We start from the raw sequence: 16,968 nt of genomic DNA on the forward strand, positions 1-16,968 counted from the left end.
TGAGATTCTTGGACAAATTTAAAATTAAGCATGTTTATTCAACTTTCACATTTAACATTGAAAATTCTATTTCCAACGAAAGCATAACATAGCATTTTGTGCTTGTCAAATGGAAGATGACGATCAGCCATGTTTTCGGATGAAGACTAGCCTTTCAGTGCAGTGGTGGCACGAGTGTTGGATATTTGGCAGATGACCCTGTGAAAAGAAGCATTCGATGGATTGCACCCACGCAAATTAATTTCATTTGAGGCATGCAAGGTTTTGGAATGCATAATTTCACCAGAAATATCAGTCAAAGCATTAGAACAATAGACAATGGGAAATAGTAAACATTTCAGGGTGAAAGAATGTTTATATAAATCAACACAATAGAAAATGAACAGTTGGACACTGAACACTCGGTCACAGAGCGAGGACAAACTGACACGTTTTCTTCACTGCCAAAACATCCAACCCCATCCCCACATGCCTTCACTAATATCAACACCCGTCATAACTAAATCGAAAATTGTTGTCAGTGGAAATAAACAAAATATTTTTTATAAATCAGCTGTGTTGTGTTTTATTCGCTGTTAGTGTGTATATATCGTAGATCAGCAACAAAAGTCAGTTAAGAAAATATATAGATTAAAAAGCAGTAAATATATAACACAAAGAGTTCCTGCCAAAGATTACATGTTTTAAAAAAAAAAAAAAAAAAAACAATACCAATTTGTTTTTCCTGTTCTTAAATCAACAAATCCAAAAATTATCTAATTTAAATCTCAAGATTTTTAATTTTTGAATTAGAAAAATGATGACGATTAGATTTTAAATTGAAATCATAATGAAACAAAACTCACCGATTGTGGGGTAACTTGATGATATTGTGTATTTTTGTGCCGTTATTTCCTTTCTGATCATGTTTGGTGTGATTGTATTTGGGACAGAGATTCTGCCATCCGTGTTCAGCCATTGTACATTTCTTTGTGGATCGTCCGACAAAACGGAGATGGACCTTACCGATGAGGTAACTGTTGCTACCAGCAATATAATTCTGCAGAAGACAAAAATAGCAGGAAAAAAAGTGACTTATCTATATTAAATACGCTAAGACAATTACATGTTCATATGTACATTATCACCCCTTTTTTATAAGATGGGATCACCCAATTGCAGAAAATACAACGAAAAAATCTTTTCTTAATTTCATTTGATGTTATTGTGTTGAACCTGAAACTTAAACAAACATACACTTTCAGGGATTTTAAGCAGGTAATAAAATTTTTGCTCCTATCCAATATATATATATATATATATATATATATTTGCAAAAATCAAGATAACAAAATATAAAATAAGAACATCATATGTTGTATTTCCTTAGGTGTTTCATAATCATTTGGACAAATTAAACATTATATTATTACAAAATATTCCAAAAATAGCTACTCTTCAGACATCAAAATACATTTGTCATATATATATATATATGAATATATTCATAATCGCTATTTAAAGGCAACAAGCAGTTCATCCTCATCTTATTTTATTTATTTATTCAATTCCCTTTGAATTGAGTAATTTTCCCATCTTCGTATTTCTTATTTTTAGATGGTATGTCTACAATTTTCTATTTTTATATTCATTTAATTGTTTAATGTTTTTTCTATTTTTCTTCTTCTTTTTCTTCTTCTTTGATTTATTTATTAATGCATTTACTCCCCCACCTCCTAAACTACCGAATTTTAATATCTAAAAAAAAATTCTAATATCTAAAAAAAAATTTTAATATCTAAAAAAAATTTTAATATCTAAAAAAAAATTTTAATATCTAAAAAAAAATTCTAATATCTAAAAAATAAATCTAATATCTAAAAAAAAATTTTAATATCTAAAAAAAAATTTTAATATCTAAAAAAAAATTTTAATATCTGAAAAAAAAATTTAATATCTAAAAAAAATTTTAATATCTAAAAAAAATTTTAATATCTAAAAAAAATTTTAATATCTAAAAAAAATTTTAATATCTAAAAAAAAAATTTTAATATCTAAAAAAAATTTTTGTAAAAAAAATTAATCTATAATATAAAGCTGAACGTCTGTGTGTGTGTCTCAAGGCTCTACATTGCGAGTGAAACAGTCGCATTTGCGAGTGATTATTCAAAGTGGCGACTAGAAATAATGAAACGCTCAGCTTTTGGCGATTGTGTTTCTTTCACTGGCAGTCTTTCAAAAGCTCATTACTGCGCGAAACTTTTCAACTTTTTTTTTCTTAATAAAACGAGAAAAATCAAATTATTTAAACAATAAAAGGTTAAACAAAACAATCCTGTTTTTTATATATATACCTTCAAGTATCAACATAAAATTAGTTGTATATTTAGAATTACTTATTAAAAAAAATACAGAAAAATCTTGGTACGTATTTGTCATAGAACGAAGATGTAATATTTAAAAAATTATCTGGGTTTGGCTAGTAACTTTTCAATTTGGCTAGTAAACGAAAATATTTAGATGTCAAAAGTCAACTAAATACAAATATGTCCGTAGAGCCCTGTGTCTGGTTATGAATAAGGATTCTAAACCTAAGGTTGAGAAATATATCTTCGTAAAGGGACATAAAAGTAGTGCATTATAGATTTTTTTTTTTTTTTTTTAAATTAATTTTACCCGTCATTGGACAGGTATTTTTCTTGTGCGTGTGTGTGTAATATATATATATATATATATATATATATATATAATATAAAGCTGAACGTCTGTGTATGTGTCTGGTTATGAATAGGCTCCTATATGGTTGACTATTATAGAAAACTGATCACATAATGATAGAAGATGTATCGAGACACAGGAATGGGTATGTTTGATCTGGCATAATGATGATTCATTAAAATTGTGGGGTCTGCATACGCGCCTGGTCCACAAAGTATGGAAATAAAAAATTTAAAAATTAAAAAAAAAACATTTACAAGTGTTTTTGATATAGATGTACATAATAATACTTTGATAAGTATGTTTTAACTTAAATAGGGATGGTATAATAAAATTGTGGGGTCTGCGTTCGCGCCTGACCTCTATAGAATCGAAATATGTCACAAAGTTTAACAAGGTTTTATAATATAGATCCACAGAATATTGTGATAAGCGTTTCACTATGAACAGGTATGGTATAATAAATTATGGGGTTTATCTATTTTATTTTTACTTTCATCATATTTTGCTTTGGTTTTGATACCCCCAAATTCGAAGCTATCTCTTTACAACCCTTCCTTTTCATAACTTATCATACTTTCATAAATCAGAGTCCATTTTCTGTAGGCTGTTTTTGAACCCAGTCAACGACAAGTACTTTTGCTAGTATATATATATATATATATATATATATAAAAGTATAATTTTTTTTACCAAAATTATGTATTCAACTTACTTTGTATTATATGTATATATAATTTAAATAAATAAATCAGAGAAGAAAAAATAATTATAAAATTTAGTAAAAACATTAAAAGATTAAATTGTAGAAATATCATCTAAAAATCAGAAATACAAAACTGAGATACTTACTCAATTCAAAGGTGATCGAAAAAATAGAAGAAATAAAATAAAAGGATAAGGAACGAGGCGAGTCCAACTGCTAAAATAGGGATTTTGAATATATATATCCATTGACATCTTATGTTTTTATGTAGAGTGATGTGGTTCTGGGTTGATTAATTGTGTCTAACTGTGTCGGATATATACTCAAGAGTCAAAAAATGAAAAGAATGTTGTCCTAGCCCTAGAAATTAGACAGCAGAGTGGTGGGAACGTTTTTTTTTGTTTTTTTGTTAAAATTGTTTTTTTTTTATTTTGGACATTGAAGCCAGGAGGAATTTGCATAGAGTACATGTTGAATATATTTAGCTTGAATCTTTAAAGACTAATAAATATAACAAATAAAATCTAACAGTTATTTTATTTACCTCCTCTTCATGAGATGAGACACAAGGTCAAGTGTAGTTTTACAAAGTCAGAACACTGAGCAGACTCATTGGCATGCCTCAGTAAGGAGCACCTCATAGAAAAGGTAAAGCCTGGGAGGTTGGACCTCCCAGAACTAAACAGAATCATACCTAAGCCCGACAGCAACAAAGTCACTGCTGAACTGATTGTCAAAGACGTATCCTCGATTGGTACAAACAAAACATACTTAAGCTGAGCCAAGTAAGAAGAAATAAAAACTGACTTACCACCTCCATGTTATGAGGCTGCTTGTAATTAGGAGTTTCAGCATAAAGGCAATCCAGGAATGAATTCTCTAACCAGCTCCACCAAGCCGGAAGGGAGTTGATTTTGTGAAATGGTTCATTTCCGGTCCTGATTGTTAAAATAAATAAATCTCAATTGAACACAGGCAGTGTCACTTTATTGGTATTGCAAGAAATATGGATTTCAAAGAACAGCAATACAAAGGGAATAGTTAAAATTACACAGAGAGCTGGGGGGGGGGCGCAGATATAAAGAGAAGTTAACAGAGAAAGACATTAAAATTGTAACCTGTGCAAAAGACCCCCCCCCCACGCCCGTTTATAAACTAGAAAGACAAATGAATTGATACAAAATTAGAAATATTACTTATGTTTAAACTGGGGAAAAAAGTTAACTTACCGTAAAAGAGTGGTCTTGAGACCTTCGTTGAGTCTGAAAGCGGGATATGATCTTTTACCAAATGCCATAATACACAAAATGGCCACGAGGAGACCAAGCATTGTGCCATTCCTGTTGAATGAAAAAAAAAAAAAAAAAAGAACGTAAATCTACTTGTTGGAATTAAAAATAACAACCTGCTTTTTGTTTGTTTGTTTGTTTGTTTGTTCTGTTTTACGGCATATCAACCACTTTGGGGTCATTTAATGCCGAAAGGTTCGTTATGTTGTGTTAAATATTGGTTTGTTCTTCTTAAGGTTTTTCTTTTTTTTTTGGGGGGGGGTCTTTCCTTATATTTTTGAGTATATTTTAGTTTCTTTCAGAAAATTGATAATTTTTTGGGGATCAATCTTGTTTAATATTGTTTTCAGATTTTTTTCTTGGTAATACTTTGTTCGGATTTGTTCAAGGTCAATGCAGTTTGTCAGTATATGGTGTATTGTGTAGGGTTCTTGACACGTTATACAGTTTGGTGTCTCCTCCCCTTTTAGTAGATGTGAGTGGGTGATGTGAGTGTGACCTATTCGCAGTCTGGTCATTACTACCTCTTCCTTTCTTGTTAACTTTTTGGTGTTTCTCGTTCCAATATTTGGTGTTATTTGGAATAGTTTGTTTTTGGTGCATGAGCTCCAGTTTTCTTGCCATTTTCTCTTCAAAAATGTGTTTATTTTAGTCTTTAGGTCTGTATAGGGGATTTTTCCACTTATGTGGTTTTGTTGCAGAGTTTCCTTTGCTGCCTTATCTGCTTGTTCATTCATGTATATGCCGATATGGCTTGGTATCCAGCAAAAGATAATGTTTTTTTTCATGGTTATGGCATCTATTTTGTTTAGCAATTTTGTAATAAGTGGGTTTGTCATTTTTTTTTCTTTTAGAGATATGAGTATTGAAAGTGAGTCAGTAAATATGATATATTTTTGATGGTCATCATTGGTTATTATATTCAGTGCCGAATCTATGGCTGTTGCTTCTGCGCTGAAAATAGAAGATTCGTTTGGGAGCCTTTTCTTTAGTTTTATTTTTTTGTGGATGGCTGCGCATCCTACTTTATCTCCATCTTTTGATCCGTCAGTGTAAATTTGTGTATATTCTTTGTATGTATTCTGGATGATAAGTAGTTCTTCATGGAAGGTTGATGGGTGGGTTTTCGTTTTGGGATATTTATTTAATTTTAATATTATGTGTGGTTGTTTGATCATCCAGGGTGGAGTTTTTGATTTGTTATATTTATGTATTTTTGTAATGTCCATTTGGGCTTCTGTGAGAAGGTTTTTTATCCGGAGGCTGTAGGGCTTGATGATATTTTCTTTCTTGTTGAAGAGATGTGTGTATTGTGGGTGGAGGGTACATTGGTATGCAGGATTTGTTGGACACGATACCAGCTTTAGGTAATATTGTAGCGCTAACTTCTGTCGTCTTAGAATCAGTGGAGGCTCATGGGCCTCTATATAGAGGCTTTCTACTGGAGAGGTTCTAAATGCTCCCAAGGCTAATCTTAATCCTTGATGATGGATTGTATTTAGTTCTTTTATGTAGGACTTCCTTGCTGCTCCATAGATGAAGCATCCATAGTCCATTTTAGATCTGATTAGAGTTTGGTATAATTTCAATAATGTGACTTTGTCTGCACCCCAATCGGTGTGTGCTAGGACTTTGATCAATTGCATTGTCTTTTGGCATTTTGCTTTTAAATATTTTATATGCGGTATAAAGTTCAATTTTTTATCGAATATAATACCTAAATATTTATGTTGGTCGGTGAGTGGGATGTTCTTGTTATCCAGTTTCAGGTTGGGGTCGTGGTGGAATTTTCGTAATTTGCAAAAGTGGATGCATTTAGTTTTTTCCTCTGAGAATGTAAATCCATTTTCTATGGCCCATTTGTTTATTTTATTCAGACAGAGTTGTAGTTTGCGTTCGGCTGTTTGTATATATTTAGATTGGTAGTATATAAGTAGGTCGTCCACGTATAGGGCGTTTTCAATTCCTGGGTCTATGTTTTTTATGATATTGTTTATTTTAATGTTGAAGAGGGTGACAGACAGGATACTGCCTTGGGGGACCCCCATTTCTTGATCTTTTTGGACTGAATAAGTGTTGTCCATCCGTACTTGGAAGTTTCTATTTGTTAAGAAATTTCTGATAATTTCTGGCATTCTACCCCTAAGTCCTAGTTCATACAGGTCTTTTTGGATTCCGTATTTCCAAGCGGTGTCATACGCCTTTTGCATGTCAAAAAAAATTGCTATTAGATGTTCTTTTTTTGCAAATGCTTCTCTTATGCGTGTTTCCAGTTTTATTAAGTGATCGGTGGGGCTTCTATTTTTCCTGAAACCCGACTGGCTTTCTGTAATTAGATTTTTGCTTTCCAAGTACCAATTTAACCTTTCGTTAATCATTCTCTCAAAAGTTTTGCACAAACAACTAGTTAGTGCAATGGGTCGGTAGTTTGTTGGGTTTGTATGGTCTTTTTTTGGTTTGGGTATTGGGATTACTGTTGCCTGCTTCCAGTTTTTTGGAATGTTGTTAGTTATCCATATCTCATTGTAAATTTGTAATAAGTAGTCCAGTGATGGTTTTGGTAGTTTTTTGAGGAATTGATAATGGATCTCGTCGGGGCCGACTGCTGTATCGGGAGATTTGTTTATTGCCTCCTCTAGTTCTGCACTGTTGAATAATTGATTGTAGTTTTCTTCATTTTTTGATTTGAAGTTTATTTTTATTTTTTCTTCATTTTTCTTTATAGCTTGGAATTTTTTATTTTGGTTTTTTGATGATGAGTTCATTGAGAATTGTTCTGCTAATTTATTTGCGATATTTTGTTTGTCGGTAATCTTTGTGTTGTCGCATATAAGGTGTTTAATAGGGTTCTTTGTATTTTTTCCTGCTATTTTTCTGACCATCTCCCATACTTTTTTGGGTTTTGTGTTTTGATTAATTTTTGTTACATAGTCTTTCCACGAGTTCCGTTTTGATTCTTTGATAGTTTTCCGTGCTTTGGCTTTGCTGTTTTTATAGGTGTCCAAATTTTCTTTCGTTGGACTGTTTTTGAATTTCCTTAGGTTTGCACGTCTGGCTCTTATAGCTTCTTTGCATTCTTTATTGTACCAGGGTTTGTTATATTTTGTAGTAGTGGAACTTTTTGGTATGTTCTCCTCGGCTATTGTGAGTAGGGTGTTGCTGAAATATGTGATGTGTTCTAAGTCAGGATTCGCTTCAGGTATTAATCTGTATTGACATGTATTTTGGAAATTTTCCCAATTTGCCTTTTGTAAATTCCAGCGGGGTGTTTTGTCTTCTGGCTTGGGATTCTCGTTTTCTATTATGATTGGGAAGTGGTCACTTCCGCATGTATCCTTATGTGTTCTCCAGCTATAATCCATGTATATAGTTGGGTCACATAGTGTTATATCGATTGCTGATAGGGTTCCCGTTGGTGGGTGCATATATGTATTCTCTTTGTTGTTGAGTAGGCATAGATCATTTTGGTTAATTATTTTTTCTATGGTTTGGCCTCTTTTGTTGTTTTTTTTACTGCCCCACCATATATTGTGACTATTGAAGTCTCCCAACAGTAGAAAAGGTTTAGGTAGTTGTTTGATTATATTGTTTAATTCTGTTTCGTTTATTGTTTCATTTGGTGGTATATAGAGTGAGCATAGGGTTACTGTTTTGTGTAGTGTTGCAGTTATTGCAACAGCTTGCATATTTGTTTTTAAGTTCACTTTGCTGTGTGGAATGTTTTCGTTTATCAGTATTGATGATCCACCGGTGGCTTTGCATGATAATTTGTTTATGTGGTTGTATATTGAGTAGTGTTTTATGTTAATTTTGTCATTTTCTTTTAAGTGTGTTTCCTGTAGGCAAATTATTGCAGGACATAAGGATTTGATAAGTATTTGCATTTCTTCGATATTAATTTTTAATCCTCTTATGTTCCACTGTAGGATTTTGTTAGTCATGGTTTATATTTTCTTTTGGTTTTGGACTGTTGGTGTTTATGTCTACGTCCATAGTTTCGATGTTAGTTTGGGTGTTTCTTTTGGAAGTGGATGGTCTGTTTCTTGTTTCTGGTGAGAGGCTTTTTTTGGGTTTTGGTCTGGGACTTTTAGATTTACTTTGTCTTGACTGTCTTTTTTGGCTACCAGTTTCAACTAGTTCAAATTTATTTTCATTTTCAATTAATACTAATTCTGTTTTTTGTTTGTCATTTTGTTTTTGGGGGGTAGTTTTTTTGTTGTTCTGTTCTATTTCCATTTTTTCTGTTGTTGTGTGTTTATTTTTAACATCTGTTTTTGTCCTTGTTAGTGACTTGGATCTTTCACGTTTTGATAATTGAGGAGGTTTCATTTCTTTAGAGATTGATTCCTCAATATTGATGGAAGTTTTTCTGATTTCCTTTGTTTCGTTTTCTTTTATACTGGGTTGTTCGTTTCTGACTTTTATTTGGCTGTTAGAATTTATTTTCAGTTCTGATAAAAAAGATTTTAATTCTTCAAGTATGTTCTTTAGTTCTTTTGCTAGGTTTGCAATTTCTGGAGCAAGGTTTAGTTCATTGTAGTTGTACATTTTGTTTGCTTGTTGGGTTATTGTGGCATATGAGTTTTTGGTGCGATTTGTGACTTCTTTGCGGGCTTCTTGGAAGGTTATATTTTTTTGATATTTGATTGTTATTATTTCCTTCTCTTGCTTATATATTTTGCACTGTTTTGAGTGAGAGTGGTGCTCTTCTTGACAGTTTGTGCATTTGGTTTTATTTGGACAGTCTTCTTCATCGTGGTCTGGGTTTTTTTCACTGCAGTTTCCACATGTGAAGAATCTTAGACATTGGTCTTTATTATGTCCAAACTTTTGGCAGTTGTAGCATTGTAAAGGTTTTGGAATGTATTGTTCTATTTTCGTTCTTTCATAACCTATATTGATGGTCTCTGGTATTTGAGGATAATTGAATGTTAATATATAAGTGTTTGTATATATTACCTCTCCTTTTTTTTTAAATGTGATTCTTTTTACATCTGTGACCCCTTGGTTTTTTAGTTCTGTTTTGATTTCTTCTGTTGTGCAGACGGAGATTTCCTGGTTTTTTATGACTCCTTTGGAGTAGTTTAGTGTTTGGTGTGGATAAGCTTTGATGTTTGTTTCATGCAATTTTTGTAGTTGAAGTAGAGTTTTGGCCTGTTTTTTATTTTGTACTTCTACCAATATGGTACCATTCCTTAATTTTTTGACATTTTTAGGTGTTATTTTGCTTGATATTACCTTTTGGATAATGAAGGGTGACATTTTAGTTAACGGTATATTAGACGTTGCTTCTAGCACGATGAATCTTGGAAAGTTTGTATCTTCATTGTCGCTGTCAGAGTCTATTTCTGTGTGTGGTCTCTTGGATTTTTTGGCATTCATAATAATTTTTGAAAAATTCATCAGCCATGCTCCCCACCCTCCTCGGAGCCCCTTATGGGGAAGAACTATGAGGGGGTAAATCCCATTCGCCTCGGTTCTCCAGGGCTACATAGCTGGTATACTCAAACATGGGGAGGTTTCCAAGCATTCACAATATATGGTTATGCCCACCCAAGTATGGGATTTCCCTGTATTTTTATTATTCCTGATGGTTACCTTTTTCCCAGCTTGATTGACCCTTCAGCCATCGCTTATTAACTCAGTTTATTGTTTATGTTGAGTGTTAGTGTGTTTTTGTTTGGATTGTCTGAATTAGTGCTTGTCATGACCAACCGATTGATTGGATCGGGCCTATCCAACCTCCCGTCTAGCCTAGTAAGGGCCAAAGTGGTGTGTTGTAGTATCATGTTATTATTTCCTAGGCATGTTCCACTCAACCACCAGGATCCCGTTCTTAATGCATTACGGGTTGCCACCAACGGTCAACTGGTGGTCCCATTGAAGGATTTTTACCCTCTGCAGGGGGGCAGTTGGTATGTTCTATCGCCCTACCAACTAGGCAAAAAAAAAAAAAAAAAAAAAAAAAAAAAAAAGGGGGTGAGGAGGTGAAGGAAAAAGAAAACGAGGGAGGGGAAGGGGAGGAGAATGTTGTTTTTGTTTTTGTTTTCGCAGAACATGACTAAGTTTTGCAAAAGGGAATAAAAAAACAAAGACATCTATGTAGGTGCGTTTCATCTCAGGAAGTCAGTAGATAGCCTGATCTGGTAGCACCAGCCCTGCTTTTTGAACAAAAACAATAATAGGAGAAAGAGAAGAGAAGAGAGAGAGAAGAAAATGCAGAGGGAGAGAGAAGAAAAGTGAAGAGGGAGAGAGAAGAAAAGAAGAGCAGGAAGGAGGAAAAGAGAGGGAAGGAAGGAAAAGAGAGGGAAGGAAGGAAAAGAGAGGGAAGGAAGGAAAAGAGAGGGAAGGAAGGAAAAGAGAGGGAAAGAAGGAAAAGGAGAGGGACAGAGAGAGAAGGAAGAGGGACAGAGAGAGAAGGAAGAGGGACAGAGAGAGAAGAAAGAGGGACAGAGAGAGAAGAAAGAGGGACAGAGAGAGAAGAAAGAGGGACAGAGAGAGAAGAAAGAGGGACAGAGAGAGAAGAAAGAGGGACAGAGAGAGAAGAAAGAGGGACAGAGAGAGAAGAAAGAGGGACAGAGAGAGAAGAAAGAGGGACAGAGAGAGAAGAAAGAGGGACAGAGAGAGAAGAAAGAGGGACAGAGAGAGAAGAAAGAGGGACAGAGAGAGAAGAAAGAGGAGAGGGACAGAGAGAGAAGAAAGAGAAGAAGAACAGAAATAGAGAGTGAAGGAAAAACAAAGAGAGCAAAAGAGAGAGAGAAAAAAGATGTAATTACCTGAAGAAAGAAAAAGATTTTTTTTCTTGAATGGACTTTTTGCTGGAATCTAACAACTGCTTCCGATGTGGCGGTCTGGAAAATCGCAGATGACGTGATCTTTGTCGAGCGGCAAAACCCTGGAAAAATGAGACAAGGAAGAAAAAAGTAACAGTTTTGTTTGTTTTATAGCATTTTTACCTGCACTTTGATTATATTCATGAACAGTAATACATGTATCTTCACCCAAGAGAAAGTAACTCTGCTCAGGAATAAGAAAATACTTGTTTATTTCCTGTGCTCAACATCGAACCTCCTATTACCATTTTTAGTCCTGTGTTTTAATTTCCATAATTTTCAAGCAAACAAACACAATCACTCTACAATAGGTTAGATGTGGTTTTGAGAAAATAGCGCACTAGGATAAGCGTACTCTGGCCTACAAAAATGCCTGAGCAGTTCCGTCGACATTTACTAATAGTAGTGCCTCAGGCAATTAGCAATAAACTAACTCTTTTCTCAAAGAGAAGGTAAAACCTGGAAGGATAGACCTCATAAGACTGAACAGAACTAGACCTTAGCCGGACAGCAACAAAACCAGTCGTACTGATTTGGAGATAACTCGCAATTATATTATTGTATAAACCTTGAACACAATGTAGGTTAATTAATAACTTTTATTAATTAATCATGAAGTAAATAAAGAAAACGTACCTTTCTTCTTTAATCTTCATACGGGAAGTTATATCAATGGTTGACAAATGAAAACAAATCAATTAACACTTAACATTTTTTAGTCTTGAACACAGAGACGAAAAATAACATCTGTTTATTCACATAATTACAAATGAAGAGAGGAAAACACGTCATACACTCACTCATATACAAGCAATCAAAGGGAGATAACTCCGAGTTACTCAACGCCCAAGTCACACGTCAGCACAAGGGGAGGCAACTCTTCACAGCATCAAAACCCAGCTTAACATTGATAAATTTCCAATACACAAAATTAATATTGTCATAAGATTCTTTTATTCATTGTATGTAGTTTTTTGCCCTTGTCTAGAGGAGGGGGCAAAAGTTATTTTTGATATTTCACAAGCTCATTGTTTACTTGAATGACTATTTCCAAATTCCACTCAGTTCGGTCTTGTCTAATCACTTGCTTACAAGTTTTCCTTGGCCAGTTAATCTTCCTGCAATTCAAGACACCTATGCTTTTAAAATGATTCATCTGATAGGATGAGAGCTCCACATGAGGGGGAAAGATTAACAAGATGCTGGCTTACGTTACATTTAAACTTCTGCCTATCAGTACAATCAGGGAAGCAGGTAGCAAAAAGGGAATTCCAGAGTCTAGCTGTTTGAGGGAAGCAACTATTAAAGTTGAAAGCTTTCTGGGATTTAGAGACCTCAACAGTGAAGGGGTGAGATTTTGTTACTAAGCGGGTTTGAGGGGGCACAAGTGCAATGAGTTCATCAGAGCACATTCCATTAAAATATTAGCAAAACAGTAATTTAACTGATTCATCCTTAGGATAACATCTATGCTGAACAAATATAGAGTTTTAAATCAAATTTTCTGTGCACTTATTCCATTCCTTCTGTCACCTGTTTTCCAGATATTCATTTTTCTTTTCAGGTCTGTATGTAGTATTTTGATTTTTTTTGATTTGATGGTTCGTGGCTTCTCTAGCTAGTTTGTCCGCAGTAAGGTGAGAGAATATTTGCTATCATATAACATGATTCACCTTTCCTGACACAGTCACAATACAACATAGTCCGGATATAGAGAGAGATAGTGCTCGTCAGAGGCAACAGCCCATGAAATTACTCATAAAATTTAATTTAAGAAAACTCGTTTAATCTTGATATAGGGCTTTGTTTTAAATTACATCCCTGGGCAAAGAGGCAGAGAGTGAGAGAGAGGTCATAAAGATAGTATAGATTTTTAAAAAATTTAAATCATTAGTAAATAACTTGAATGATGTGATGTAGGTACATTCAAAATGAATACCTGATGGTCAAAATGTATAAACATTTTGGCTCCTCTCTTTACTTAAAAATTCACCAAGAAAATCAGGAAATTAACCAATTTTAATGACATTTTCACTATTTATCAAATAATGATCACGGAATATAATGATCACATTTTAATTTGAATCTTAGTGGATCTGTGCCTGCACCTAAACATAGATTCCATGAACAGGGCTTCTTTCTTAGAACTGTTCGCCTGCGGAACTATTCCGTTTGCCTGCTTTCCAGCTGACTACAATCTGATTGTCTTCAAGTCGAACGTGAACAAGTTATTATTGAACAATCCCCCCTAAGTAATCGAAGTTATAAAATTCCCGCTAATGTTTACTACGCTAAAATCACAATGACAAATGTATACCCATTAACCCTTATCCTCGAGTGGCTCCTGGGCCTTGATAAGTGGTGACCCCCATGTAAATAAGAAAAAAAAATTTTTTTTTTTTAAATAGAACACCTTTATTAAAGTTATGTTTTTCAGCAGTAAAAAAAAAATGAATGAATTTATTTTTTATTTTTTATGAAAATAAAGCATCGTAAATTTTAACAATCAAAAAAAAAATTTTTTCAGGAACATTATAAAAAATGCTCTTAAAGTATGTATTAACGAATTTGACATAACTCGAAGAAAAGAGAATTTCTCGGACTACCGACATTATCATTGAATTAGGCATTGTTTATTTAATATTTTCACACACAGAAAATTATAATTGCAAAAAAATATTTCCTCTTTTTTAGATTACATTTTTAGCATAATATTTATATGCAAGATTCTAATATTTTCCTTGCCTGAATGAATGTGTAATCTTTAGTATAACATAATTTTTATGTAATTTTAAATTAAAAGCAGAAACACAGGAAAATAATTAAATTAAAAAGTGGTAAAAATTATACAAACGTTCACAATAGGAATGTACAGATGCACGGTTGGGGGGGGAGAAAGAAAACTAGCACTCCTTACCTGACGTCATTTTCAGACAGCCTTTTTACTTTCTGACATTTTGGGCTTCCGTAGAACCCATGCTTTTTTTTGTTTGTGCAAAGCAAGAATCTTTTTGTTTTGGTGGTTAATTAAGCTTTTTTTTTCCAAACAAGATGCTTTTTATTATTTAATTCAATATCTTAGGACTTTACGAATTATCTTTGAAATAGTCCCAGAAAACTAATATTTATCTTTCAAGGGATTTTTACAAAGAATTTATTTAACTTCAAAATTGAGCTTATTTTGTCAGTTTCCGAATGCCGCTATGAAAACATTTTTCATTATAACTTCTTTTCCACGTGTACAAATATTTTTTTCCTTTTCGAAATTAACTTTCGGTTTTAGTCTTTCAAATACAATGAACCTAGTTTTGACATTTCTGAATTTTTGAGATGAGGATTGGTTATTCGTATTATTTTGATTAATCGGACTACTGTTCTCATCTTGAGTGTGGTTTTCACAACTTTTCGGTCGATATAATCTCCAACCTTCTTCAGGTGTATCTTGTCGAACTTGGGAATGTTTTTGTTGAACTCGGGAATTTGGATGGAATTTCGAGCGGAACCCTTTATTTACTTCATGGGGGTAGTGTGCTCTTGTTCCGTCAGCCATGACTGGATAGCGGTCCCAAGTAATTCGCAAATGTAGATTTTGGTCGCCCACGCTGAGGATTGAACCTTCAACCTTCAGGAGAATATCAGTTGAAAAAGTAATTGGAAACCTTCAAAAAAATTATCATAATCCGGCTTTCAAATCTATGTATACCCTGTCAGCTTTCCGATAATAATGCACGTACCTAGAGCTTTGTTTTCACACCGTTTTCAGCATGGCAGTACGGTTGTTTTTTTTTGGGTTTTTTTTTAGTATTTTTGAGTAGATGGCAATCTAGAGGGAGAAGGAAAGCAAAACAAAATGGAGAAATGAAGAGAAAGAGAGAAAAAAAGCAGGAAAAGAGAAATAATGAAAGAGGAAGAGTAAAAAAGAAAGAAAAAAATCCAACCAAATTGTGATGAAAAAAACGTAGATTTAAATCAAGCAATAGAAAACTCACATCCGTGAGAGCCTCTAGCGTTTTTAGCAAAACTCCACCTTTACTTGATTTAAAGAAAAAAAAAAGAAAAAAAAAGAAAGAGAAAAAAAAAGAAAGAAAGAAAAAAAAAGAAACACTTGCACTAAAACGCAAAGTAACATTTTTATCAAAACAACAAAAAAAAAAAAAAAAAGCAGAGTAAAATTTAAACGGACAGAGGGGGGAATTAGGCTTCCCTTCTGTTTTTACCTTGCATTCTTCACAGCACACCGACTGCTTCTTTTTTCTGTATTCGGGTTTCTCGCCATAGTAGCCGTCGTCGTAGTGATCAAAGATGGCCGGATTCATGCGGTAACGATAAGCATTTGCAACAGTGACGATTAAAATCTGAAACATTCAAAGAAATTGACTCTTGAAACCACGAATCCAAAATTACATGAACGTTCGTATACACAAGGATTTGGTAGCCTAGGCAGTTCATTAGATGTGTGCATATTTGGAAAAATTTTGATAAACTAATGTAGGTGCTTGACTGAGCTCCAATCCCTGGTTGCCTCCTGTAAAACATTCACTGCAAACACTCGTCAAATTGCAGTCATGCAGTCACTATAAAGAACTTTTTTCTTTCTTTCTTTTTTTGTGTAACAGTTTCAGGTCTGACATCTAGATGGCACCACTGTGTGTCGGTTGACACTAACCCTATTCAGGTTTAACTGGCTCCCTCCAAAGGAGGAAGTTTCATGGAGTATGAAATTCACAAGTGGTTCCCAGTTGCATGTATATCCCCGTTAGGGGAGATGACGATGTTAGGTTTTTGCAACTCTTGCAGGGAGATGTTGACGTCCTCCTACATACAGCGCCTGGAATTCCCAAATTGGTCACCCATTTTAGTAATGACCAGGCTCAATGTTGCTTAACTTCGGTGATCTGATGGGAACCAGTGTGTCGAAGTGAGTATGCCATATGATGGCACCACTAAAACAAAAAAAACAAAAAAAACTATTTTTATAAAGTACTAACCTTCAAATGGCACGTCAAAATCTGAGCCTAAATAACAGTTATTTTAAGTGAAACTACCGCTGCAATTTTTCAAAACAAAAGAAAAATCTGAATTTTGTGTGCGGAAAAAGGCGTAGTCGAGACACGGGAGAGCGGAAAAGGGCATGGCCGAGACACGGGAGAGCAGAAAAGGGCATGGTCAAGACACGGGAGAGCGAAAAAGGGCATGGCCGAGACACGGGAGAGCGAAAAAGGGCATGGCCGAGACACGGGAGAGCGAAAAAGGGCGCGGTCGAGATACGGGAAAGCAGAAAAGGGCGTGGTTGAGTCACAAGAAGTGGAAACGGGCGTGGTTGAGACACAGAAGAGTGGAAAACACATGTTCAAGATGTGTGGGTGGCGTAAGAGGTGAGACAAAAAGTCACACATTACCGCAAAAGGAGAAATCAACTGTTTAAATATTTAGAAAAAAAAAA

The 16,968-nt window shown here is 34.2% G+C and overlaps 1 protein-coding gene across 1 annotated transcript in view; it reads right to left on the reverse strand.

Annotated features, from left to right (window-relative positions):
* The window catches only part of LOC145263864 (polycystin-1-like protein 1), an 842,774-nt gene that overhangs the window by 28,268 nt on the left and 797,538 nt on the right, over positions 1-16,968 (reverse strand). Inside the window, exons 52-56 of the mRNA XM_080120938.1 lie at positions 15,743-15,880; positions 11,469-11,587; positions 4,633-4,743; positions 4,215-4,341; positions 846-1,039 (exon numbers count right to left, since the gene is read on the reverse strand). Coding sequence (XP_079977064.1) covers positions 846-1,039; positions 4,215-4,341; positions 4,633-4,743; positions 11,469-11,587; positions 15,743-15,880 — 689 coding nt within the window. The remainder of the gene's footprint in view (positions 1-845; positions 1,040-4,214; positions 4,342-4,632; positions 4,744-11,468; positions 11,588-15,742; positions 15,881-16,968) is intronic.

This window comes from Euprymna scolopes, chromosome 39 (assembly GCF_053919585.1).
Source record: "Euprymna scolopes isolate OS-2025 chromosome 39, ASM5391958v1, whole genome shotgun sequence".
NCBI lineage: Eukaryota > Metazoa > Mollusca > Cephalopoda > Sepiida > Sepiolidae > Euprymna > Euprymna scolopes.